Raw genomic sequence first — 24,728 nt, 5'->3', positions numbered from 1 at the left:
CTGGCATGTATTTATGACTGTTGCAGTGTCCCAGGGTCATGTCATCACCTTTTGCAACCTTTTGACTAGCAAAGTCAAGGGAGAGGTCAGATCCATTTAACAACTGTGTTACTAACTTAACTGCAGTGATTAACCTAGCTGTGGCAAGAAAGGTCATAAAATAGAACAAAATACACTTAGAAACTGTGTTGCTCAGTAATGGAAATTTTGGGATCAATTGTGGTCATAACTTGAGGTCCACTTATATTACAATTAGATTGGAGATACTTAATATAAATGCAACCCTGCCAGTTCTTTTTCTTAAAGTTTTAGATGTTGCATAAGGTTGCTTTAAATCAAGATAACACTGTATAGCAATTTTGCTTTGTTATTTTAATTAGATTCAGAAGTAGAACGAAATGCATTAATGGAGAAATCCTTCCCATGGCTATACAACTACTGTAAAAAAAGAGGTTACAACTTCCATGTATTTGATCTAAGGTGGGGAGTAAAAGATGGTATTACTAATGATCATCATATGGCTTCTCTACAAACAAGGACATTAAAGAAATGCCAGAAATTGGGATTCCAAACCTTTATTGTAAGTTGAATAGAATTCACAATACATTACTTATCTGATGTTTTTTTAATTGTGCAATCGTATATGTTTTAGTGATGTTTGTTTGCTCTGATTAGTGATGAGTTCACTCATCATGCTAATAAATGATCATGGTTTCTTAAATAAGCAACAACTGGCTGAATTTACACTTCAAACCAGGTCCTACTTTGGACTTAGTGTGACATGTGGATCCAATATATAATAGTATCTTGTAAGCCAGTGGTTTTCAACTTGTGGCATGTGGACCTGTGGAGGAGCGTGATGTTGTCACAGGGGAACTATGAAGAAATGTTATGATTTAAATCTTGAGTAAAGTCTTGGAAGTCCATGGCCACAAAATGTACTATAAAGAGGGCCTGTGGTGAAAAAAAGGTTGAGAATCATTGTTGTAGGTCACTATGGCTAATCAAGGAGAGAACAACCTAAAACTATGGAGAAATTTCCAGACAATTAGAATTAGTTGACTATTAGTCAATCCAATCAGTGGATTGATTTACCTCCAGAAGTTGTGGATACTCCAGTACTGGAGATTTTTAAGAAGAGATTTCACAACCATTTGTTTGAAATGGTATAGGGTTTCCTACTTCAGCAAGAGGTTGAACAAGAAGACCTTGACCTCCCAAGTTCTTTCCAACTCTATTATTCTGTTAATCTAGCTCCATGACTCATTTTCAATATTCCATAGTTGAAACCCGCCACATACGAATCCAACTGATGAAAAGTTTTGCTCTTAATTTCTGTTACAGATCTGCTAGATGAAAGAAAAAGCAGAATTCATCGATGCACCAAAATTAATTGGATCATCTTCATAATATTTGCTTCATTAGATTGCTTAATTTCCAATTGTACAATATATGAATTATATTTGAATGCAATCAGTGTCAAGAAGATAATCATTTGTTTGCTAAAAATCATTTTAAAATTATTTTCCATGCTGCATTTCAGGTTTTTATTGGCCAGAAGTATGAGGATCTCTCTCTTCCAGAAATAATAGGCAAGGAAATTTTTGAGTTAATTAAAGCCAAAGTGATGCGTAGGAAGCTGAATATCAAAACATCAAAGTACATACCACCTGCTGATTTGAAAGATGAAATCAAAGTAGAGAGAAATGAAAGTCAAGGTGAAATTGTTCAGGATTTCCTGGGTCCCGATACAACAGAAGAGTTTGAAGCTGAGATAAGAAGCCAAAAAGAACATGAAGTGATTAATTCAAATGAATTGGATCTGCTTAATACTTCTCTACTCACCCAAAAGTCTGTAGCTGAATATGAGAAAGAACTTCAGCTTTTGAATCAATGGTACAAGTTGGATGAAAACTGCATCCCTGCAGTTTACAAGCTTCAACCTATTTGGTAGGTTGGGTTTTGATTTTTTAATTGGCTGATGACATTGGTTATTCCAATAAATTATTTTTGCAGGAACCTCAAGAAGATCGGTTTAATACCACTGACTATGTTATCTTGTGGATTGCCTACAAGATTTATTTTATGATAATTTCCAGTCAGCCATCAAAGGGGAACAGAATTTCAGCCCAGTAACACTTTGAGATACTGCAGGGCATGACACTCTTCCCTATAGTAAGGCTGTGTGTTCCTTTGAAAAGATGTTTCATGTATGTGTTTCATGTTGCTCTGCTTAGACCTCAACTTACTGAAGCAAGCTGCATCAAGGCAAGAACATCAAATGCATATGACAGTGAGGCAGGTAGCTGAAGCAAAGCAGCTCACTCTTTAATTTCAATTGTATAACATGCTAAACTATATGCCATCACTTAGAAACGTATTAAATGCATACGCTAAAGCAAAGTTAAGTAAGCTAAACTTTCCAACACTGTTATTCTATCTTGAAATATTTAGTGTTTCTTAATCTTAGTTTTATCAGCACCAAACTTGCTATTTTTCTTATGTCTTCATGAATAATCTCACTTGATTCAGTCCATCTGGAATATTTGCATGACTCTGGTAAATTAAATTTGTTTCTAGCCCTATTGTTTCTAAAAGATTAAAGTTAAAACTAGGAGAACTCAAGCCTGTGAGTACAGATTCAAGTAAGAGTTCCCCCATCTTTCTCCAAATTATATCTATTCTATTTCTGATAAAAATAAAAAATTAGTGACCTCCCAATGTCCAGATGTATCTGGAGGAGACTTCTGCTTTATTTAGTCAATTTTTCAGTTCTGTAGGATAGTTTTGGTCATTTTGCTGCATGACCAACACTAAATATCAGATAGGAGTGAGGAAAATTTGTCTACCTTTTGTTGTGGTTGGATCACAGCCAGTTCCTTTAATCACAAATTTTGAAGAGGAGAAACCGGGTCCGTCTGAGTATCATGGGCCCGTGGGGGCTATCAGAGGAATTGGATAGCGAGGGTGAGGAAGGGATGGAGATTGAGAGTCCTGCATAGAATATAGAACACCCAGCTGCGTCTGATGAGGAGGGGGAGATTGTGGATCTATTCTAGATGCACAGGTGAAAAGAATGTGTGGGAGACAAGAGCAGTTACGCAGAGGTAGAGGGAGGCCTTGAATACTGCTGTGTGCAGTGTGTAATCACAGAGTGTTTAAAAGGGGAGGAAACTGGGAGGTTTTCTTTGCAGGAAATCAACATTTATACCTACAAGAGGGAAAGAGCAAGTTCAGAGTTTCCCCCCTCTCAAATATTGCTGCAGTCTTGAAAAAATATAGTTTTGAGAAGTCTGGGAATATTTCTGCTTCAGCCAAACTACAGGTGCTTTAAGTGACAACTCTTGTTTTGGAACATTCCTTATCAGTTTTGCCGCTCGCTTTGAATTTTGGCTGTCTGTGGATATTCTTTGCTTTAATTTGTGGTTTTCAACAAGTTTGCTTGTACAATAGACTATTATACTTCCCATCTCTGTGTCTGAGTATTAATTGGGATTTAATTGCTGACTGGTTGTAGAGTGAGACAGGACACCTTTTAACTGAGTTTTTGAGCTTTTTTTGTACCTATAACCATAGTACTGTATCTCTAGGTTTTCTCACTGGGATTAGGTTTTGAGAGTATTATTTTTTGGTGTCTGATTCTCCCTGTCACCAGAAGATGGTGCTCAGGGATTATTATTTCAGAGTTAGGTCACACATGGATGGTTTCAAACAGGCTTCTCTTTTGTGCTCTATGTGGTCTGACATAACATGAAACTGCAGGAAGAGGTCAAACACAGGTTTTCAGTGGGATTTTCAATATGCTGATATAGCCAGCTAAATGATCACCACCATTTAACCCCAAGAAAGCAAGTGTGCTTTTAAACATTGGCTTAAGTTCAGCAATGTGCTGGGTGGAAAGTATGTTAAAATCAGATACTGACATGACAGAAGATGCAGGATTTTTCATTAAAAATTTGACTCATGGTTTGTATTTTATCCTATTCTGAGTGGAGCTGCATTCCCTTGAACAGATCTGCAGTTTGGGGGTGCTCTTCGAGGAACTTCAGGTATAACCAAATCCATAGGTAGCAGCTTGGATAGGAAGTACTTTTAAACATATTTATGTGTGCCATTTGGAGCCATTTTTTGTTGGTCAGTTTTTGCAATAATTATCCATATTTGTTATACCTGTTTTTATCAATTTTATGTGATGAAAACTGAAAGGTGTATGAAAGTTGCGACTGATGCAGAATGCAACAGGTAGGTTAGTAACTGATGTCCACATTAAAAGATCTGTACTAATGTTTTCCATGTACAATGTAAGATGTTACCTGTAAAGTTTTGAAACTCCAAGTGCCATAGACCCTAACTATTTGAAGAATGTCCTCTGCTGTTATGAAACTAACAAAACATTAAGATTTGTAAAGACTCTGACAAGGTTTCTTATGGTTCAGAGTCCTATCTAATGGATTTTCAAAGCTAATGGTTGTATCATTATGATATTTCAAAATGAGCTTTCTTTTATCTTTTAAAATTTATACTAGCTTCTTTTCCTCTATTTCCCACTTTGGGTGTTCAGGCGAAAGCAATCAAGCAAGCATGTATTGCTTTGCGAGGCAATCCTAGATCTAGAATAACACAATTGCCCTATATGACCCCATATTTCTTTTATCCATAACACATTTTAAAGAAAATTCTCTAGTAGTTGCTTTCACTTATCACTATAGTGAGTGTATATTATATTAAAATTAAAACAGTGCTTTATTAACCTAAGCACGTGATTAGGGCAGCAGGCCCAAAAGGGGCTGCGCAAAGTTGAGAAAGAAAAAAAACCCAATTAAGATTTTTTTTAAAAAAAGATAAAACTAGTAGGGGGGCACCGAGATTTGTCAGTGCTTAGGGCACCAGTAAGCCTTAATCCACCACTGGATGAGAAGAATGTTTTACTAATTTGAAAGTGGTTTCTCATACTTCGTACATTTTATGTTGTCTGCCCAGCACAGTGTACAGAGATATCTTCAGTAAAGATCCAAGTCGCAGACAGCAAGCTAAAAGCAAATGGCTGGAGACTTTGCAGAAACTGCATAAGTTACTTCAGGAATATGCTACAATTGTTCTTGGTCAAGAAGATGCAGCACTGTTTCTTAGAACAAGTGAGAAGGTTATCCAGTGGTGGGATTCAATTTTTTTTAACAACCGGTTCTGTGGGTATGGAATATTTGGAGGGGGGGTGGCTTGGAGGTCATGTGAAAGGGTGGGCATGGTTAGCTGATCATGTGACTGGGTGAGTGTGGCTATGTCCCCATCATAGGGACTGCTCAGAGGATTGGAAAAAAATAATTATGACCAGTTCTCGCACTTACAACTTTCCTCACATTTATACCCGATGCAGCATTAACAACCGTGTCCCTTATTTCCCAACTGCAGTGCTTCTTTTCACCATGGTGTCAAGATAGGATGCAAAATGTAAAATGTGAGGACATTTGTAAATGCAAGAACCGGTCAAAAATCACTTTTTCAGCTGTGCATGGCCAGGTGGTCATGTGACTGGGTGAGTATGGCCAATTTGACCTCGCTCATGCTGAGAGGCAGTTCTCCTCACCTGGCCTCTCGTGGCCATGGGGATGCTGAAATGGTCATAAGTGTGAAAAATTGTCATTAGTCACTTTTTTCAGTGCCATTGTAACTTTGAATGGTCACTAAATGAACTGTTGTAAGTCAAGGATTACCTCTACAAAAATACATAAAGCTTCTTTGCTTGCAAAAAGCTGCCCTAAATACTAATAATTAGATTAGAAATACCTGCAAGCTGAAATTACAAATTAGGCAAGGTGCCAGAGCACCTTGAGGAATTAAAATAGTTAAATTACAATAACTATCAGCAGCCAACTCTTGCTCAAAAAATTAAACCCTTAGCAGAGAGGTCATTTAAGCTCTCCAGAAAGAGCACACCCAAGAGAAGCAATCCTTAGATCCATTTGCACTACTTAAAGATACTGGCCGGTCTCACTCACCTCATAAGATATCCTAAGAAAATCATCTAGATTTAACGAAAGATCACATGTCCCCCAGAAAGGCTGTAAAAAAATTCAGTCCCAAGCTTGCATCCTGCCTCGTGGAAGTACACTCCAAAAGGACAGTGCCAAGAACCACTAAATCAGTGAAGGAAGACTCCCTCCCCAGATAGAAAAAGCACTTGAGATAGAATGAAGCAAAGGAGCAATCGCAGTAGCTATTGCTTGTTTAATCAGTTACCAGAATAAATAGACACAGGAACTAGCCAGATTTCTGAAGTTGCTTTTTTTCAGGAACAGAGATTAACATTTTTCCTTCCAAAAAAATGAGTAGGGAAAATTATCCCGGATTAAACATCACAAAAGCACAGAATTAAATTTCACCAAAAAACAGACTTTCAGACCAAAAGTCAGAAAGGGTATGTAAACTCATGTTTGAATGTCAATCTTTCTACTAGCCATGAAGGATTGCTGAATATCACTCATCTTGGTTCCTTGTCATTAAATGTTTCTTTCTGGCAGCTCTGTGCTAGAAGAACTCCAACAGAGGAATATAGTGTAAAATAACCCCCTCTAAAAAGGTCAAGCAAAAAAAGAGAGAAAAAACACATCCAGAGACAGTAAACCTAGGCCAGTGCTACTGCACATGCACAGAGGGCCATTTGTGCAACATGACAGGTGCGTGCGCAAGTGAAGTAATCCCACATGTGCAAAATGCGCACTTCTGTCGTGATACGCACAGGTAGGGAAGGTAAGTGGAATGCACCCCTGGTTTAGGTGTATTGCCAAGAATGAAATAAGGGTTAATGGAGAGGCAGTTTCTGTAAGCAGGGCAGTAAAGATTAGGCTATAGAAACAGCACCAAAATGTTGTAAATCCTTACAAGATTAACCTTATAAAGTGGGGGGGGGGGGGAGATTTCTTCTAACAACCGGTTATCTGAACTCCTTGGAAAATTAACAACTGGTTCTAGAGAACCTGTTAGAACTGGTAGAATCCCACCTCTGGGCTATCCAAACTTCAATCCATATGGTATTTTGTTATATTTGTTCCAGGAGATATAATATTGAATTGATTTCTTTATGTTTTCCAAGCTCTGCAGCAGGAAGTGGATCAAGGATTCAGAGTTCAAGGAACACGTGAAGATCACTGTCACTGCTTCAAAAGAAATATAACTGACCTACAATGCAATCTGTCAGATCCCCAGGCATCTAAATATATTGACATCCACCCACTAAAACTAGAAGTGAACAAAATTGTTAATGAAGAACATCAAAAATTTGTGAAAAGCGTTTATTCTAGGGTAGGATTATCAAACAGGCATAAATTGTCATGTTCTGTACAAGCAAGGGTAAATGTAAAAGTACCCTAATTTTCAGATGGAAATATTTAAAAATCTATTGTTGATTTATTATGGAATCTGAAAGTTGTAATGCGCCTTATTATAGTATTGTAAAGGTTGTTGAGGTCTGTGGCTAGGCAGTGCAGCTGTTTGAGAAAAGGTATTGAATATGCTGAAAATATTGATCTTCTGATCAGCTACAGACCATAATATTAACGGAAATCTGAAGAATTAAATTTATCACTTTATTTGTTTAGCATTTATTCACCATTATATACTATGGCTGCTTTTCAATCAAACAGCATAAGAAGCTTTGGATCTCTCTCTTGCTTGCTCCCTCTCTCTCTCTCTGTGAATCTTCTTGCAAATGCTTTCCTTCATATAGAAGTTAACAGATTTTTCTTTACAGCTTCGTCATACAAATATTTACAAGAAGAATGTTAGCTGGGGAAAAGGTGGCATCAATCCCAACAAGAACAGGTCCCATGCCTACTACCTAGAATGCCTTTGCAATGACTTTCAGAAAATTGTTGTTAATAATTTCAACAGGTTAGCTTCATATCTGTTTTTTTAAAAGAATTGTGGACAATGAAAGCATAACTTATTCCTAAAATTAGGGTTCAGTCAACTGGTTATCTATACTTACTTCTAAAAATAGAATAATATTTATTTATTTATTATTTTTTATTAATTTGATTTCTATGCCGTCCAATCCCAATGGGACTCATTGTTGTTGCCTTTCCATGCCCAGATTAATTGTCTACGACAAATTACAAATTAAATTCCATTGCCTATAATTATAAATGACTTCTAATTAATGGAAAATCCTGACCAACTTATTTTCTGTGAGTCTGTTCTAAGTTTATGTAAGTTTGGATTCAACCCATAAGATATGAAAAGATAAATGGTGATGCACTGAAAGTAACAGTAATATTCAATAAGCTGATGTGAAAAAATAATATTTTTGAAAAAAATGTGGTCGCTATTATTAATTGAATATTTTGAAGTTTGTGCTGTACATATAACTGTCTCTTTACTTATATTAAACCTTAACCTTTGTGAAAATGGTAATTTCAAATAAATACTGCACAAAGGACCAAATCTTATGTCCAATACCAATACTGAAACAGACGGCATACAAATCTAATAAACAAACAAATAAATAAATAAATAATATGACCTAGGTCCAGAATATATCTGAATTCAAATGGAATTGGGAATCTCTTAAAGCAAAGCAAGTTTGGATGCTTTATTCAACATGCCCTTCTGTATAATTTCATGCTTTTACAGACAGTATAACATACACATTATTTTTCTCTATTTCCATTTGACCAGAATCATCAGTTCAGAAGGAATGCCAGAAAGACTATGTACTAAAAGAAAGCAAGAATTTAACATTCTTAATGATGAAGAGATTCTGGAACACATTCAGCATTATCAGGCCTTGTAAGTTTTGTAGGTTTTATTGCTTATCAGAAATAAAGGGAATATACTAAATGAGTATGTAATATATGAGTTGTAATATATGAATACATCTTTATTAGCTTCTTGTACTGTGGGTGATTGAAGCAAGCTGAATTCAACGCATTAGTTGAACACCGTACAGCCCATTCTCTCTCCCCCCCCCCAGTACTGTGTTGCATACATTATATCACAATACAATAATGAAAGATCAGTGTAATCTGGGAAATTTTTTTGTAAGGAGCTGTAAAATCAGACAGGTAAAAAGTGTGTTGTGTTAGTTGCCTATTCGTTTTAGCCTATTCTACTTTTAGACTATGAAAGTCAGTTTTTAGCGCATAGCCTATTTTCTTCCTAAAAACTGACTTTAAACATACCATGGCAAACATTTCTTTGAGTATTTACTCTAATTTGAAAATAGTCCTTCCACCTCAATTGCTAAGCATTTTGTTGCTTCAGCACAGACAGGGAGCTGCATGAGTGGGATTGAAAATTATTGTTTTCAGTCACACAAGAAGTGCTAATCAGCATGTAGCCAAGGTCACAACAGCTTTGTTAGTTAGTGCAGATCATATTTAAGTGGACTCTGCTTTACTCAGTCAAATTTTCTTGTGTACATTGCACAATGAACACAGACTGTATTATTAAATGTGGTTAATTCATTTATGGGTCCTTATGTTGTGCCAACAACCCGCACTTGAAAAACCTTGAGGATTTTAAATTAAAAGGAGTAAGAGGTGCAGAGAGTGAAGTACTTGTTACATTATGCCCATAAACCAGACCCATATTAACCATTCTAATATAGATATTGCCTTTAGTTTTTTTAATTATGCAGACTTTAAAAACACTAAGGAAATAACAAATTTTGCTTACACTATTTCTAATTGGAGCATGTCCCAGGGGTGCAGAGATTGGATGGCTGGTTTCCAATGTTAGCAAGCCACTAAAGGTTTATTGGTGCATTGCAATATTTAGGTTTGGTTTAGTATTAATCTATATTAGCCCCAAATTACATTGTCTTCTCCAAACTACATGCTGGCTTTCTATTTCACTTGGCTGCTCCCTCCTTGGGGCTGCGGTGGCAAGCGGTAGTTTTCTCCAAGCATTTCTTAGCACTTCCTGGGACTTTTTACTTACAGCTTCTCCTAAGAAAGGAGAGCCCTGCAGGTTACCAATTTTAAAAATTACAACTTTCATCTATGCTATGACATTACAAAAATATGCTTTTCCACTGCAAATAGGATTAAACGTATAAAAGGAAGAGAAATCTTCTTGAGCAAACTGAAGAATCAGGTTACATCTTTAAACAGAAAAGTAACTGTTGTTTGTGGTGTGGCAGGATCAGGAAAAAGTGGGATCATTGCAGAAGTAGCTTCTTTGGCTTCAAACTGGATTTCTCGGTAAGAAGAATTATTTGCACTCCTTGCTGGCAGCGATATTAAGAATTGTAAGTCCTTGGAAATATAGGTAGCTTAAAAATTAATCTTCAAAAAAAGTCAACATAGAATTTGGACAAATTCTTACCAGATCTTATTGCTATCAGGCATGCTAGTTTCTTATCAACAAGCTTGATTTGCATCCCAAAATCCTCTGAATTATGTAAAATAACTTTATAATGAAAAATGAAAAAAATATTTTCTAATAATTTGCATATTTTATGCTCAATTCAGTTCAATAATCACAGGGGGTTTTTTTTAGATGTTTAAAAATAGTCCCATATATACCATAGTACCGTTATAACTATTTTATTTATTGAATTGGAAGAGGCCACCATAAGCATAAGATCATGAAGAAATTCTATTAAATAAATAAAATATAGTTCTTAAAATGTAACAGGTATTAATGAAGCACAAAATATTATTTCTAGAAGATTCTGAAATAAAAGATAATTCAAGCAATAAAAGCTTAGATGTTTTGGGTTTTTTTTTTTAATGCAAAGTGGTTTTTCATTTTTTAAAAAAATCTGAATGAATTCACTCAGACTGAAAAAAGAGCTCCCATTGGAAAAATAATTTGGAGCAATAACATGATGTTGCCCAGAATTTCCCTATTTTACCTTATTTTGTGGAATGGGTTATATTATAGAAAGGGTCTAGGACTTTTTACATTTTGTTGGAATGAGGGAGAAGGTGGTGGGGTTGTTCAGAGTGGAGGCAACCAGAACGGAACGGTTTGGCAAGGGTTGGAAAGTAGTGGGCACATAGAGCACAAAAGGGATGAATCTCCAACTTTCCCCCATTATGGAATGAAAAAAAACTTCCATGCAAACTAGTGGACATAGAACACAAAAGGGATGAATCTCCAACTTTTCCCTCTCGCTAGAATGAGGGAGAAGGTGGTGGGCTACCCCTTACCATTCCTTCTCCTAAAAAGCACCCACACACCCACAGAGCAGGGGGTGAGAGAGGGAGGGAGAGAATCTACCCCCTCCCATTCCTTCTCCTATAAAGCACAAGGAATGAAGAACGGGGTGGGATTCTTAAGGAGGGGATGTAATTTTCTTTTAGAATCACTGAACCAGAAAAGATTCTATGAAGTAGGAATTTTTTTGATAAAGACAGGGAAACTGCGCTCATTTGTTATTTCAATTTTTGCTTTACTTCTAATCAAATTGAAATATAAAACCCCTGCTCCTTTTCCTAAAAAGGCTACTTCCAGACAGAAGGTAGAGTGGAAGGGAATGAAAAGGAACAAATCTTCTGATTGGCTGAAAGTGTCCCCTGCGTCCAAAAGGCCAGGGTGAAAGTGCTTTTGAGCCCTTTCAGCGAAAGGGCCAGGGAAAAAAGACAGCCCCGAATGGCTGGGGAGCGGAAAGCAGGCCACGAAAAAGTCCCATTCCATTATAGAAAGCAATCTGACCCAAACCAAAAAGGCTTCAAAGGTTCAAGGTAGCAATTTAAAGAGCCTTTTCCAGTGGGGGAATTTATTTGTTTATTTCTTCTTTTTTGACCCAGGAATCTCAGAATTGTGCTTCGATTTATTGGTATAACTGGAGAAAGCATAAATGTCCGACGGCTGCTTCTGAGTCTTTGCTACCAAATAGCTGACATTTATAATGTTTCTGTTACTTTATCTGAGGTATTATTTCGTTCTTTCTTGTTTGGATGAAGCACCAATGCATTTTTATTATACCTTCATGTTTTTTCACATAAAGTAGTAGGCAACAAATACAAACCTTGGGACTGAGATGGATCAGTGCTCCCTGTGAGTTCTACGGCAGATGGATACCTTGAGTAGAACAAAATCCAGAAAAGCTATGCATCCTTTTTGGGGGGCAAAAATTTATGGGAAAGGACATTTACATCTATTTTTTCTAGGAATTGTGTTTTAAAATTTCCCACCATCATCTGCAGCCATAAGGTTTTCTAATGGTCTCCCATCCACACCTTTGACAGGCCTGACCCTGCTGTATTTTCCTAAAAAAAGCTTAATACAGATAATTCTCAAAATTTATAGTACTATCATCATTCTTAAGATAGATTCAACCCCTAACATTTTTCTTTGAAAATGTTTGACTTTTCATCCAAGAAACTTCAGAACTGAAAAAGAATTGAAGAAGCTTCTCAGATGAAAAATGGAACCTTTTTAAAGAAAAAAACCAATAAAGCCCAGTTGCCTTTTAGGGGGAAAAGGGCCCTTTGGATAGCCCTCGTGTGTTCCGAAGTATCTCATCTGAGTAATTTTTAAAGCATGCAGACAGAGCCCTACTAAATAGCCACCATAGCCTGACCTACAGCACAGAAGTCATCTAATCATATTTTGTGTTTCTCAAAAAAGGATTTTGAGGGACTGGTAGAAGAATTTTCCTCTCTGCTGGAATTTGCTACACAAGACAAGCCACTCCTAATCTGCCTGGATAGTATAGATGAATTATCAGAGGAATATGGTGCTGACCTTTCTTGGATACCACCTGAATTACCAAAGCATGTGTATTTTATTGTTGCCGCTTGCTCAGAATCAGATACTTCATGCATAAGAAAACTGGAGGTAAAATGAAGTTCCTGAATGAATTGTTTTTCATTCCATATTTTCTCAGATAGTTGGAATTCCAAGAAAGCTTAATAATGCTGGGCACCTTTGAAGCCAAAGCATCTGGCAACATAATAATTTTGATTCCTTATAACGGGTTCCCAACCCCCGGCCCGCTGTTAAAAGAAATCAAAATTATGATGTTGCTGGTTGCTTTTGCTCCAAAGGTGGCCACTACCAGGCTGAGGCCAATTTGGAAGCAGGCTAGGTGAGCAGTGGGCTGGCACCTACCAGCCTACCACATGTGCAAATTGAGCTGCATTAGCACTGACCCACCACACATGCAGCAGGTTTCCCCGCTCCCACTCCTCCAGCCGTGCCACCAAGCCGCCAAGGTTGAGGACTGTTGCCTTATAATCATAGTTCCCTCTAAGCTGAGCAGTGAGCAATCGCTCACTTAAAAATCATCATCAACTCAGAGTTTTCCAAACCTGCCCAGAAGCCGAGAGGGAAAGAGTGAGAGGGAAGGAGAGAGAGAGGAAGAGAGAGAAACAGATAGAAAAAAGAGAGGAAGGAAAAGAGAAAGAAAAAGAATGGGAGTAAGGAAGAGAGAAAGAAAATCAAAATCTAGTTTGAAACTAGCTCAACTATTTAAGTGGCATTTTGATATTGATAGAGTTGCCCTATTATGAGCTCACTGTTATAGACACACAGTACAGTATTTTATTTTGAAATTTTCTGAGGCAAAACAGGGTGGGTTTTTTATTTATTTGTTTGTTTGTTTGTTTGTTTATTTATTATTTCTGTGCCGCCCAGTCCCGAAGGGACTGCCGCTCAGACACTATACTTTTCCGCCCCCCCCCCCCCCCCCCAAAATTAGAGGGAACACTGCTTATAATAGAGTCATAAATTTTGTGGATCAGAATAGGATTCACAAAAATGTCCACCAATCACCCTATCATCAAGTCAAAATAAGGTACATTTTCAGAATTTAAATTGATTCACTTATTGAAAAGAAAAGTTTAAATTTTGTAAATTGCTATTTAAAAATATCTAAAGAGTGGCAGAATACTATTTTTGTTCTTTCAGGTTCTCAGGAAAAGTTATGTACCAGTCTTATCACCAACATTCTATCAACCAGTGTTGTGGAATTCCCTAAATATTATGGAGAATATATTATATTACCACGCATTTCCCTACCTATTTGTCATTTTTTTAATGTTCCTTAGACAAAATGATAATAGACCAATGGTTTTGTTGTGCCTGTTGGCATACAAATCTAATTTTTAATGTAAATTGGGAAAAAAAGCAATGAACATTTCCTTTGTTCATTGTAGTTTTAAGCTCAGACCTCAGTTTTAAGTTTGCATCCAAATGCAAAGATGAAAATGAAAATGAGCAGTTTTGTGAATGAAACAGGACTTTTTTCTTTTAAATTAATATTTACAACAAAGTGTGTGTTCAGGGTAAAGAAGGGTCCAACAGGAAAGCTTCTCATGACTTACCTCCTTAGTATTTTGATCTTCAGTCTCTTAGTACTAGGTAGACTTGTGAAACAGTGTTACAAAATTGACCTCAGGAAGACAAAATAGAAGGGGAAAGAGCTGCTCCTGTTCCTCTATGCAGTTTAATGTAAATCTACTTTGCAGCTGTGCATACACGTGTACTAAACATGCACATTTTCAGCTGAGTTTTGAGTTTATATCATAAACCTAAAAATCAGACCTGTGATTACTGGATTGACAGAAAAATCTCACTGTAAAATGTCCTTTGTTCTAATATTTGATTAGATTGTCTTGCATTTGATTAGCAAAAGTGATCCTGTTGCTCTTGTGATTGATAATAGTGCAAAAACTCATGTATGTTTATTTTATTTAGAAAATAACCTTGAAAGAACAATTTTTTCAAATACCTCCTTTAACGTTTGAAGAAATTAATGAAATTATCACCTGCTGGCTCGAAAAGGATCATCGAAGACTCACTCAATATCAGTTCAATCACTTAATGGAAGCATGTAAAGCCTGTCCATTGCCACTTTACCTATATTGTGCTTATAAGGAATCTTGTTTATGGACATCTTTCAGCCCAAACACAGAGGTGTATCTCCCTCAAAGTATACCTGACATGTATTCTTGGAGGCTGAGCAGAATGGAAAGATCTCATGGAGAACAAATTATACAAAGAACGGCGGCTTATTTGACACTTTCAAGAAATGGCATCACTCAGGAAGAATTGCTCAATCTCATGTCAATGGATTGTGTGGTCATTCAAGAAATAAATAAATTCCAAAAAGGTTCAGTGTCAGCATTTCCACTAGTGTTATGGCTGAAATTTTTAGATGATTTTGGAGATGATCTGAGAGAGCAAAGAACTGATAATACATATGTTTTTACTTGGGCTCATACATCTTTAAAGCATGTGTGCATACAAAGATACTTGAAATCACAAGATTCCCAAATATCGCTACATGCTATCTTTGCTGACTATTACCTGGGTAGAAGCTCACAAGAGTTCAGGAAGTGCAGTGAACCATCAATATTTCAGCCTCTGGCCTGGACTCTGAAAAAAGGATCCAAGACCAGCTACAACTTCAATGTCCGTAAAATCTTTGGAGCTCCATATCATCTCATCAGATCAAAAAATATTCCTGTTCTGATTAAAGAATGTCTCTTTAATTATGAATTTCTTTTGTATAAATCCTGGGCCTCATCAATTGTCAGTGTTGAAGAAGATCTAGGAGCAGCTATTAAAGCTGACAGGTCAGTTCACAAAAGTAAAATAGAATTCTGTATTAACCCAATTATAATGAAGTAGCTCATTGTTCCCTACTTACTACATCATCATAAAATGGGTTTGTAACTCCGTTAGGCAGTTCCAGAAGGTATTAACTATGGAGTCTGGAATAGTCTGCATTGAAATATGTTTTATAGATTCACTATACATCAAAATGACATTCAGATAAAGCCTAGCTGGAGAACTTGTTGACATTTATTTTATCAGGTTTGTATGCCATCTTCTCAAAGAACTCTAGTCAGTTGTTTTTGAACTCCCCTAAGTTTTGATCAGCCTGCTGGCTAATAACGAAGGGAAAAAATAGTAGAACCACTCACTAAATATCATGTTTCCTACAATTACTAAGAGTATTTGAACATTCTAATATTTGTCACACAACTATTTTGTGTTTCTATTCTGCTCATCATTTTGTCATGCAATGAATGACAAATTCTGTATAAAAACCATGTAAGACATTTGCTATGAGGGCAAAGAAATCAAAACTGCATGTTGACCATTTTTTTCTCTGGCTCCCTCAACAGGAGTATACCTGACTTAGCTATATTAAGTGAGACTCTCAAATTGTCCAAGAGGGTTTTAATAAAAGATCCATGCCAGATGGCTTCACAGCTCATAGGACGTCTTCATCAGATTGTTGCAGCTGATATACCAGTAGCACCAGGTAGAGCAAATTATGAGCCTCTGATTTTTATGGAAAAATCCCGATTCTACATTTCTTTATGGTGTTTTGGTTTTTAATCTGTAAATGTCCCTGCTGGGATATAGACAGCAAAGGCAGAACGAAACTATACTATTAATACCTGGATAATTAATTCCATAAAACAAGCAACCAGCAAACATCGAAACGAGTGCACAAGGGAAATTTAATAGAGTAATTCACCAAATAAGCAAGACCTAAATTTAGGTTTATATTAGAAAACATTTATAGTTTAAAGATATAACAAACAATAGGATAGGCAGAGTGAAGCCTATCTAGGAATTTGAAAAGAACTGTTTAGTCATTTCCAAAGGATAGCAAGGATTTGAAGCAATTCAGTTCTTTAGCTTTAATTAAACAAATTTCTGATTATTGATTTGGATGATTGAAATGTTTTTTTGGAGTATCAGAATGGATCCCTACTATGAAAGACCCATTTCTCCTTAGCATTGTGAGCTCTGTTAGTTAATAGTTTCCCAAGGCTACTCATTTGGGGAGAAATAGTTCATTTGAATTTATTGGGAAATTAGTCATTAGTTATTTTTAAATAAATGTTTCAACAATGTCCAAGTCAATCTTGTATTACAAAATTGTACTACAAAATTCTGTATGGAGGTTTTTAATTATAGAAGGTAAATGATTAATAATTACACTTTGAAAGTTGTATTTCTTTCTGATAGAAATAGTATAGAGGTTCTATATCTGAAAAAGTTATTTTTTAAGAATTAGAAACAGTAATGTATCATGATTGCATGATACATTACTGTTTCTAATTCTTAAAAATTAACTTTTTTCAGATATGGAACCTGTACAAGATGTATATTACAGTATAATTATTAATACATATTTTTCCATGTTGATTCAGGTGATCCAAAAAGATACCTTTATCTGCCAGTTCTTTTATCCCAGTGTCAGAAATCTTCTATTCCTGTTCTTATACCTTCAACTTCTTGCCTTATAGCTCCTGGTGGACTTCTCTGTGATCTTTTGAAAGGTGACAATATTATCTTTTCAGAAATTATTTAATCCCGAATTCATGAAGAATTTTACATAGGCTGATTTCCATAAGATTTGGCCAATACCATATAAATGTATGTGACTTGCAATTTGATTCAGACAAATCAACTATTGCTATTATGTAGGTGTGCTGAACAATCTGCCAATTTCATGATTGGTTGGTTATTAAAATCACAAATTTCTTTTCTTTTAAACTTTAACTTGCTGGCGCTGAAAGCAAATAGTTGGACAAGAAGCAAAATAATTAACCATTTTTTATTATTTATAAACATAATCACTGTTATCACAAAATGTGTATACCCAAAAGAAAGATAAATCTTTAATTCATTTTTGGCTTAGCACTGATGCTTTTCAATCTACCTCTGACATGTGTTATTGATTTCATGCTTTAACAATACTGCATAATAACATGTTTCACAATGCCGCACTCTCTGATAACACCAGGTGTTACTGTGTAGTAACAGCCCACAGATTAAAATTTTATGTATGACAACCAGGCACAAAGAAACAACTCTCACTATTCTTTGTAAGGATATGAATCAATTCTTGCATTGCATTGAACAATGCCGTACAATCAGTAATAGAATTTCAGTTGTGGGGGGGAAAAATCTTTCCTCTAGTTATAAAGGAGGCACCAATACAGTATTGTATTTTTATAAGACAAGAGAAGGCCTTATTTTCAGAGCTGTTTAAGGATTTACTGTGGAGTTACTAATTGCTTTTTTCCACTAATTGATTTTAATCAGTTTTATTGCTCTTGGGGTTTGAGCAGAGCACTTCTAAATATAAATCAATTGGCTGCAATCTTTGATGCTCTACAAGAGGGATTCTGAATTTCTTTACTACAGGTTTTGTGGCAAGGAACCGATGCTTGGAGCAGTTTTGGAACTTGTTAAGGAGGAGGACAACTCCTCAGCCCCAGCCATGTGTTTTTAACTCCGAGCTGCTTGGAGTGAAAAGTTATTGCAATAGCTCAGGCTTTAAAACGCATGTTGAGGAGCGGTCCTCAACAAACTCCAAAACTGCTCCACGCATCGGTTCTTCATGGGCATTGGCATGCCTTTCCCTCTATCACCAGCCGTGGGAGGAAGTTCATGAGCCCAGTGGGAATGATGGGAGGCCCAGAGGATGAGGCGGAAGGATAGTGCAACCGTGACTTACCTGTAGGCAGGAGGAGGCAGCTTGGGGCGCAATGCCAAAAGATTGATTATAAAGCCAAAAATAACATGCTGATTGCATGCACAGTGCCGGAAACTCAACTTCTGCGCATGCTCAGAAGAAATATATATATATATATATTTAAAAAATTTAAACTGAAAGAAAAAAGATAGTGGTGCCTATGGACTGGCACCAACTGAATCAAGTCGGTGATGTCATTGTGACATCAACAGCAGGTTGCTACCGATTCAGGTTAGATTGATGCTCTAATCCATCTTGTCATCAAGACAGAAATAAGAATTGAGAGATGTTTGTATTGAGTTTTGTTTGCTGCTTATTGTTGCAATATTTTTGTGTTCAGATCTTTGTTGTCTTCCAGGACTCTTTAAAAAAAATCCTGGAAAGGAAATTGTGTAGATCAAGGAAGCCAAATTTCTCTTTGACTTGGTGATTTGGAGAGGGGCTGGAACATCTCTTGTTTGCAGGGAAGGGGGCAGAGGGAGGGGGGGAAAACCCAAACCAGAATTTATAATTTCAGGAAATTCTAATCTTGGAAGCTGAAAATAAGTTTTATCCCTATAATCATAGGTTTTTTTCTTATATTTGGCCATACTTTGGGAAATATTGATGTAGGAGATGGTGAGTTGATTACACAGAGCAGTGAAGGGCTACCAAAATTTTTTCTAACACACTGTAGGCATGGGTTATGCAGGATGTCCTGCATAAGCTTTCATATTTTAGTGAAAATATGGAGCTCTGGGTTGGAGCTCCATTTTCGCTACCCCACTGCGTTCCACCCCATCCGAGCAGCAGCCCACCCCTGACCCAGAGGCTTTATACACTTTGTTGTGGAATGATATATTCAATTGGTGCCAATATCTGACATTATTATGGCAATTGTAAAATTTAGCATACCACTCTCCTCCAGAAAATAACATCCTGTAGGTCAAGTACATGGATTTATTCATTGATCTAAAAATATTTCTGATTTTTCTGAAGTATTAAATATTTCTATTTTTGATATTCTATAACAGTGATGGCGAACCTTTTTTCCCTCGGGTGCCAAAAGAGCATGGGGGTGTGCTATCACAAATGCACAAGTGCCCACACCCACAATTCAATACCTGGGGAGGATGAAAACAGCTTCTCTCGCCCCCCCTCCCCCCGGAAGGCCCTCTGGAAACGGCCTGTTTCCCAACTTCTGATGGGCCCAATAGACTCACGTTTTGCCCTCCCCAGGCTCCAAAGGCTTCCCTGGAGATGGGGGAGGGCAAAAATGTCTCCCTCATCCCCTCCAGAGGTTCTCCGGAAGCCAAAAATGCCCTCCCAGAGCCTCTGTCTGAGCCAAAAATCAGCTGGCTAGCTCACACATGCACATTGGATCTGAGCTAGGGCAACAGCTCATGTGCCAGCAGATATGGTTCCGCGTGCCATCTGTAGCACCCATGCCATAGGTTCGCCATCACTGCTCTATAACGCCTGATATTAATGAGCAGAAATATCTGAAGAAGTAGCCTAGTAGTCCTTCACAAGAAAAGTATTAATTTTCACTTTTTCATAATTTACCATCATACCAGGAAAAGTAAAACTAATTTTAACAATCAAAATTTGATTTTGCTAGCATCACTGTTCAGAAGGAAAAGCCAAAAGGTGTAATTTGGTTGAGAGTTGGGTAAACACATTAAATATGAAAAAGCTCCTCACATATCAAGATGTTAAGATATCTAAAGATAGAATAGAAATTAGTGATTAAAAACATGGCATGCAGCTATAATAATGTGGCTTTAAAAAGCTATTAATTTCTCTGCAAAGTATGGTCAATAGGCTGATTTTATTGAAATTAATCTTCTACCTGTGAGCAAATTCAAAAATTGTGCTGCATAATTGTGCTGCATCTCTAGGTCATTTGGACAAAATTACAGCAATAGGAGAAACCCAGAAAGATCTCGTAGCTGCAACAGTTTCCAGGGATGGTATTTTGAAAATGTGGGATTTGACTCTTGGCAAAGCGGTCTTGACTCTACATGAAATTGGGACAAATATTAGTGCTATCACGGTATGTTTGGACAACAGGCTGGTGGCTGTGCCTGACAAAACCACCATTAAAATTTGGGATCTTTCCTTGCAAAAAGTGGTGTACAGTTCTGATGAGTTTTTGGATACACCAATACTAACATCTTCAATGAACGGACAACTTCTGCTGGCTTTTTTTAGCGGGAACTACAAAATTCAGGTGAGTTACTTGTTTAGAAACTCAAAAGCCTATATGCTCTGGTTAGACCTAGCTGTAAATATTTTTTGTCCTTTGTTCAGTTGATATGCATAATTGTAAAGAAACCACAAACAGATGATATTGTTAGCATTACTTCTCAGAGAAAGGAGCCAAAATTTATAATTTAGTTAAGAGAGTTGTGCAAACACATTAAATATCGAAAAAGCTCATATCAATATACTTTGACAGTTTTCCAGGAATATTGGGGAAATAACACAGTAGACAGAAACCAGCTTTATCTGAATGTGTTGTACAAAGAAAATAAAATCAACTAATTTCAATAGGTATTAAGTATTCCTTTTTTGTGGATGTAGATAATTAGATTTAGACAAATTATTTGGTATAAATTCTGAAACAATATGTTTAAAAAAATCATGCTTAACTAAAAAGGTTCTTATGCAGGTGGCCCTGCTTATTTTCAAGGTTGCATTCCAACCAAGCTACTGGGTTAAGACTACTATAAATATATATATTTTTCTGTTCAATTGGTTCTGATTCTTGGAGACTATATGGACAAGTCCTTGCAATTTTTTTAAAATAAGGTTTTTCAAAAGAGGTTTTCCTTTACCGCCTTCTTAGAGCTGAGAGAAAACCACCCAACTGGCATTGTGCCAAGGCAGGACTAGAATTCAGACCTCAGATTCTAGCCTAATGCAATGCAAAATATATCTTATATGTGCGTAAAAGTCTGCAGATGTATAAAATGCATAAAAAACCTCTATAAATACATATTTACCCCTGGTTAGAGGAATTGGTCTATATTTTCAAACTGTAGATAATGAGACCCTAGAATAGATAATAAGGCTTTCCTGCATAACTAAATGTTTCCTTTTAATTTTTCCTGTTATATTCTGCAATGCAGATTTTAAAAAGAAAAGGAAAAATATGGAGATTTAAGTTGATATGAAATAGCTGGCAGCTGGTTGACTATTTACTTTCATTTCCAAATGTTTTAGGTTTTTGATCTTGCTCATTCATGCCAACTGCTCCATGAAGTCTACCTTTACTCTGAAGAAGCTCCTATGCACAAGAGTCATTCTCTACTAGTATCAAAGAACTCAGTAAAAGATTATGTTCTGTGTGCGTATAGGTTAGTGTAACTTAACGTCATGCCAATAAATTATTAAAATTCTCTACATAAAAATAAGCTATGGGTTCAGGAATTCTTGGTTTGCAGAATTTAGTAGATTCCATAAAGAAAGACCTTATAGTTTTGGCAAATTTAGCTTGACAATTGTTCAGACACTACTTTGTAATGGAAGATTTTCTCTATTTCTTCCTGTAATAATAAAGATGGGATAAAAATAAACAAGTAAATATCAGAACTGAATGCTGAATTCTGAATTACAAGATATAGAATACTCTCCTTTTTCAGGAATTTCAGTTTAAATAATAAAGGATTGTCATTTAGGAAGGCAGAATTGTACAGCCCTATCAGAAACGGTATAATATGTACTGAAACTGGAAATAATTCAAGGCAAATGAACTTTCCAGACAATCAAAGAAACATAGCTATGAACAAGAGATATATGAAGTGCCAAATATTTGAGGGCGGGGGCATATCAGTTATTTGCTTAGTTTTATGACTTGTGAGACTTTAGTAGGGGATTATATGGCATGAAGGAATTGCAGAAAAGCGCCAAAGTGGCCTGGCTCATTGATTTAGATCTTGTTTTGTATCTTTTCTTATTGATGGCTTTTAAAAAAGAATTGATTTTGCAATACGATGGTTTCCATCTGTATTTTCCCCTTTTTTTTCTAGAAGTGCAAGCGAAGCAATGGTTTTCAGTGGCAAAAAGGGAGAAGTTGTTGCTAAACTGAAAAGCCAGGAACCAATGGCTGCAGCTGAGGGGGTGGCTATCACTAAAGATTATTTTCTTGTGATCTTCAGGTAGTAGTGTCTCCTAACTGGCTCTCTTTTTGTCACTTAGTCACTTTCCCACATTCCTCAGTCAGCAGAAAACTATATCAGCTTCAGATCTGCGGTCCACATTAACATCTAGACCCAGACTCTGTTACTTGTTTCAGGGCACTGAAAGCTCCTAGCCTCCCTCCTAGGTGACAAAGCCTAACAAAATTTATACACCTCATGGCTGCCATTGAATACTGTCAGAATAATAAAAATACTCTTTATCATTTAAGACAATATAAGGCTACCTCACTCATGGGCTAGGAACAAGTTAAAACAAATTAAGGGGGCATCTATTTGACATACATCCAAATTTGAATCCCACGTTGGACTAAGAAATAATATAAATTGTTTGGTTGTGACATATGTTTTGTGAATATAGTCAATTATGGCTTATTTAATAAAACAGGACTAAACAAATTGGGCCCAATCACAATTTGTAGATTATGCCATTAGATCATGCCAAAACCATACCAGATTCAAATTTTATGTAATGGAACTAGTTTTAAACACATTTGTTATGTTTTTCATAATAAAGCTAGATGCTCATATTTTTCCTTGTTAACATGTAGTATTATTTTATTATATAACTCTTCTTAGATATATTCAGGAGTATCTATTAGTATATCTCATCTAAAGACAATTATCTTGTTATAGGTGTCCTTACATACGAAAGCAAGAAATTGTACTTATAGAGCTCTACAATGTCCATACTTTTGCTTATGCTCATAGTTTGAAGGGATGCTGCAATGATTATATTCACACTTTTGCTGTAAATCATTTGGGATCTCATCTTGTGGCATTCAGTCCTATTCCAAATACTGGTACTACTGAGATTGTATCATGGAACTTGGAATCTGAAGATCACAAACACTTGGCTATATTTCCTTCAGTCCTTGGTGGTGGTAAGTATTTTATTTAATAGTAACCCAAGAGTAAGAGTCTTTCCCCATTCATTCAGTAAATAAACAAGAATGTCAAAATATAGGGATGCCTGGCCTTATTTAAACCTGCATTTGTTTTCACAAATTAACTAGCATGGGTGGAGAGCTATAAAAAAAATTCTACAAATCAGTAAAAAAAAAGTATGGCCAGCTTAAAGTCATTATGAACATAAGGAATAAAACACCTGTAATGCTCACAGCTGACAAAACGTGCTCATTTTTCAGAATTTAAATACACCTCAAGAGAATCAGAACTGGCTTTCTCCAAGTCTAGCACTCCTTCAAAAAATACTAAACACATATTTAATAAAAGAGCTAATGCTGTTTGAAAAGAGCATTAACCCTACATGTTTAAGGAGGGAGTGCCCAATACTTGAAGGGTAGAGGGCAAATCCATAGCAGCCTCAAGAAGCCCATAGGACTTGATCTGACCAAAGGTCCTGACATTAAATATTCAGTGAGCCACACAGATGATTCATATGGCAAGACTTCTTTTAACAGAAGATCAAAACCTCTACTAGAATAATTATAAGCAAATCTAGGTTGCTTCACTAATGGCCCAGAGATAATGCAGTGGCATTCATGGGGAAATGTTCTTTAAAATGGTTATCAGGACATCTTTATGCCAAGGTTTCTAGAATGTTAAGACCAACCCTACAATCCATCTCATCAGATGCCATTTTTAATTAGTGGTATCTTAAAGATTGTTAGGAGAGTTTAAATATCATTAAAACATGGCATAAGAATAGTCAGTGGGATCATGGGCAACAGTGCTTTATACAAACAAAATCATTTATAATTTAAATTGGAAGTATTGAACTAGAATCAGGGGAGGAAGAATTTTCCTTGTCTTCATAATTGTCCTCTAGACTTTTTCAGTTTTGTCTACTATGGTCCACCATGCAGTTACCAATGTTACTGAAAGATCTATAATAGATTACAAATAATCTAGTTTGTTCCATAGCTAGGGAATATATTGCCTAAGTGACAGATGAAATTTGGCATTTCGTTTATTTGTATTATTTTATACATTTTCACCTTTTTTCTTACTATGCAACTAATTGTAGTAGTTGCATAGTAACTACTTTTTTCTTCTAAATACAGGTAAAACTCAAAAAATTAGAATAACGTGCAAACGTTCATGTCCGAGTCTCCGGAGAAGGGTGGCAT

The 24,728-nt window shown here is 36.3% G+C and overlaps 1 protein-coding gene across 11 annotated transcripts in view; it reads left to right on the top strand.

Annotated features, from left to right (window-relative positions):
- Positions 1-24,728, top strand: part of LOC139155893 (RWD domain-containing protein 4-like) — an 86,551-nt gene that overhangs the window by 46,498 nt on the left and 15,325 nt on the right. For 7 of the 11 annotated variants that reach the window (XR_011557128.1, XM_070731253.1, XM_070731248.1 and 4 more), the window contains 16 exons: positions 381-580; positions 1,544-1,950; positions 4,981-5,135; positions 7,091-7,299; positions 7,748-7,887; positions 8,674-8,784; positions 10,041-10,199; positions 11,754-11,877; positions 12,577-12,786; positions 14,647-15,527; positions 16,083-16,222; positions 17,124-17,252; positions 20,335-20,666; positions 21,662-21,795; positions 22,468-22,596; positions 23,272-23,519. Coding sequence is in view for 9 of the 11 variants with exons in the window: in XM_070731253.1 (XP_070587354.1) it covers positions 381-580; positions 1,544-1,950; positions 4,981-5,135; positions 7,091-7,299; positions 7,748-7,887; positions 8,674-8,784; positions 10,041-10,199; positions 11,754-11,877; positions 12,577-12,786; positions 14,647-15,527; positions 16,083-16,222; positions 17,124-17,252; positions 20,335-20,666; positions 21,662-21,795; positions 22,468-22,596; positions 23,272-23,519 (3,708 nt within the window). In the remaining 2 variants the exon portion in view is untranslated. Of the gene's footprint in view, positions 1-380; positions 581-1,543; positions 1,951-4,980; positions 5,136-5,409; positions 5,534-7,090; positions 7,300-7,747; positions 7,888-8,673; positions 8,785-10,040; positions 10,200-11,753; positions 11,878-12,576; positions 12,787-14,646; positions 15,528-16,082; positions 16,223-17,123; positions 17,253-20,334; positions 20,667-21,661; positions 21,796-22,467; positions 22,597-23,271; positions 23,520-24,728 lie in introns of those variants that run through there. The other 4 variants (XM_070731246.1, XM_070731249.1, XM_070731247.1 and 1 more) reach the window with 4 other exon arrangements.

The sequence above is a fragment of the Erythrolamprus reginae genome, unplaced genomic scaffold (assembly GCF_031021105.1).
Source record: "Erythrolamprus reginae isolate rEryReg1 unplaced genomic scaffold, rEryReg1.hap1 H_9, whole genome shotgun sequence".
Classification (NCBI taxonomy): domain Eukaryota; kingdom Metazoa; phylum Chordata; class Lepidosauria; order Squamata; family Dipsadidae; genus Erythrolamprus; species Erythrolamprus reginae.
This window is presented reverse-complemented; position numbering and strand designations above follow the sequence as displayed.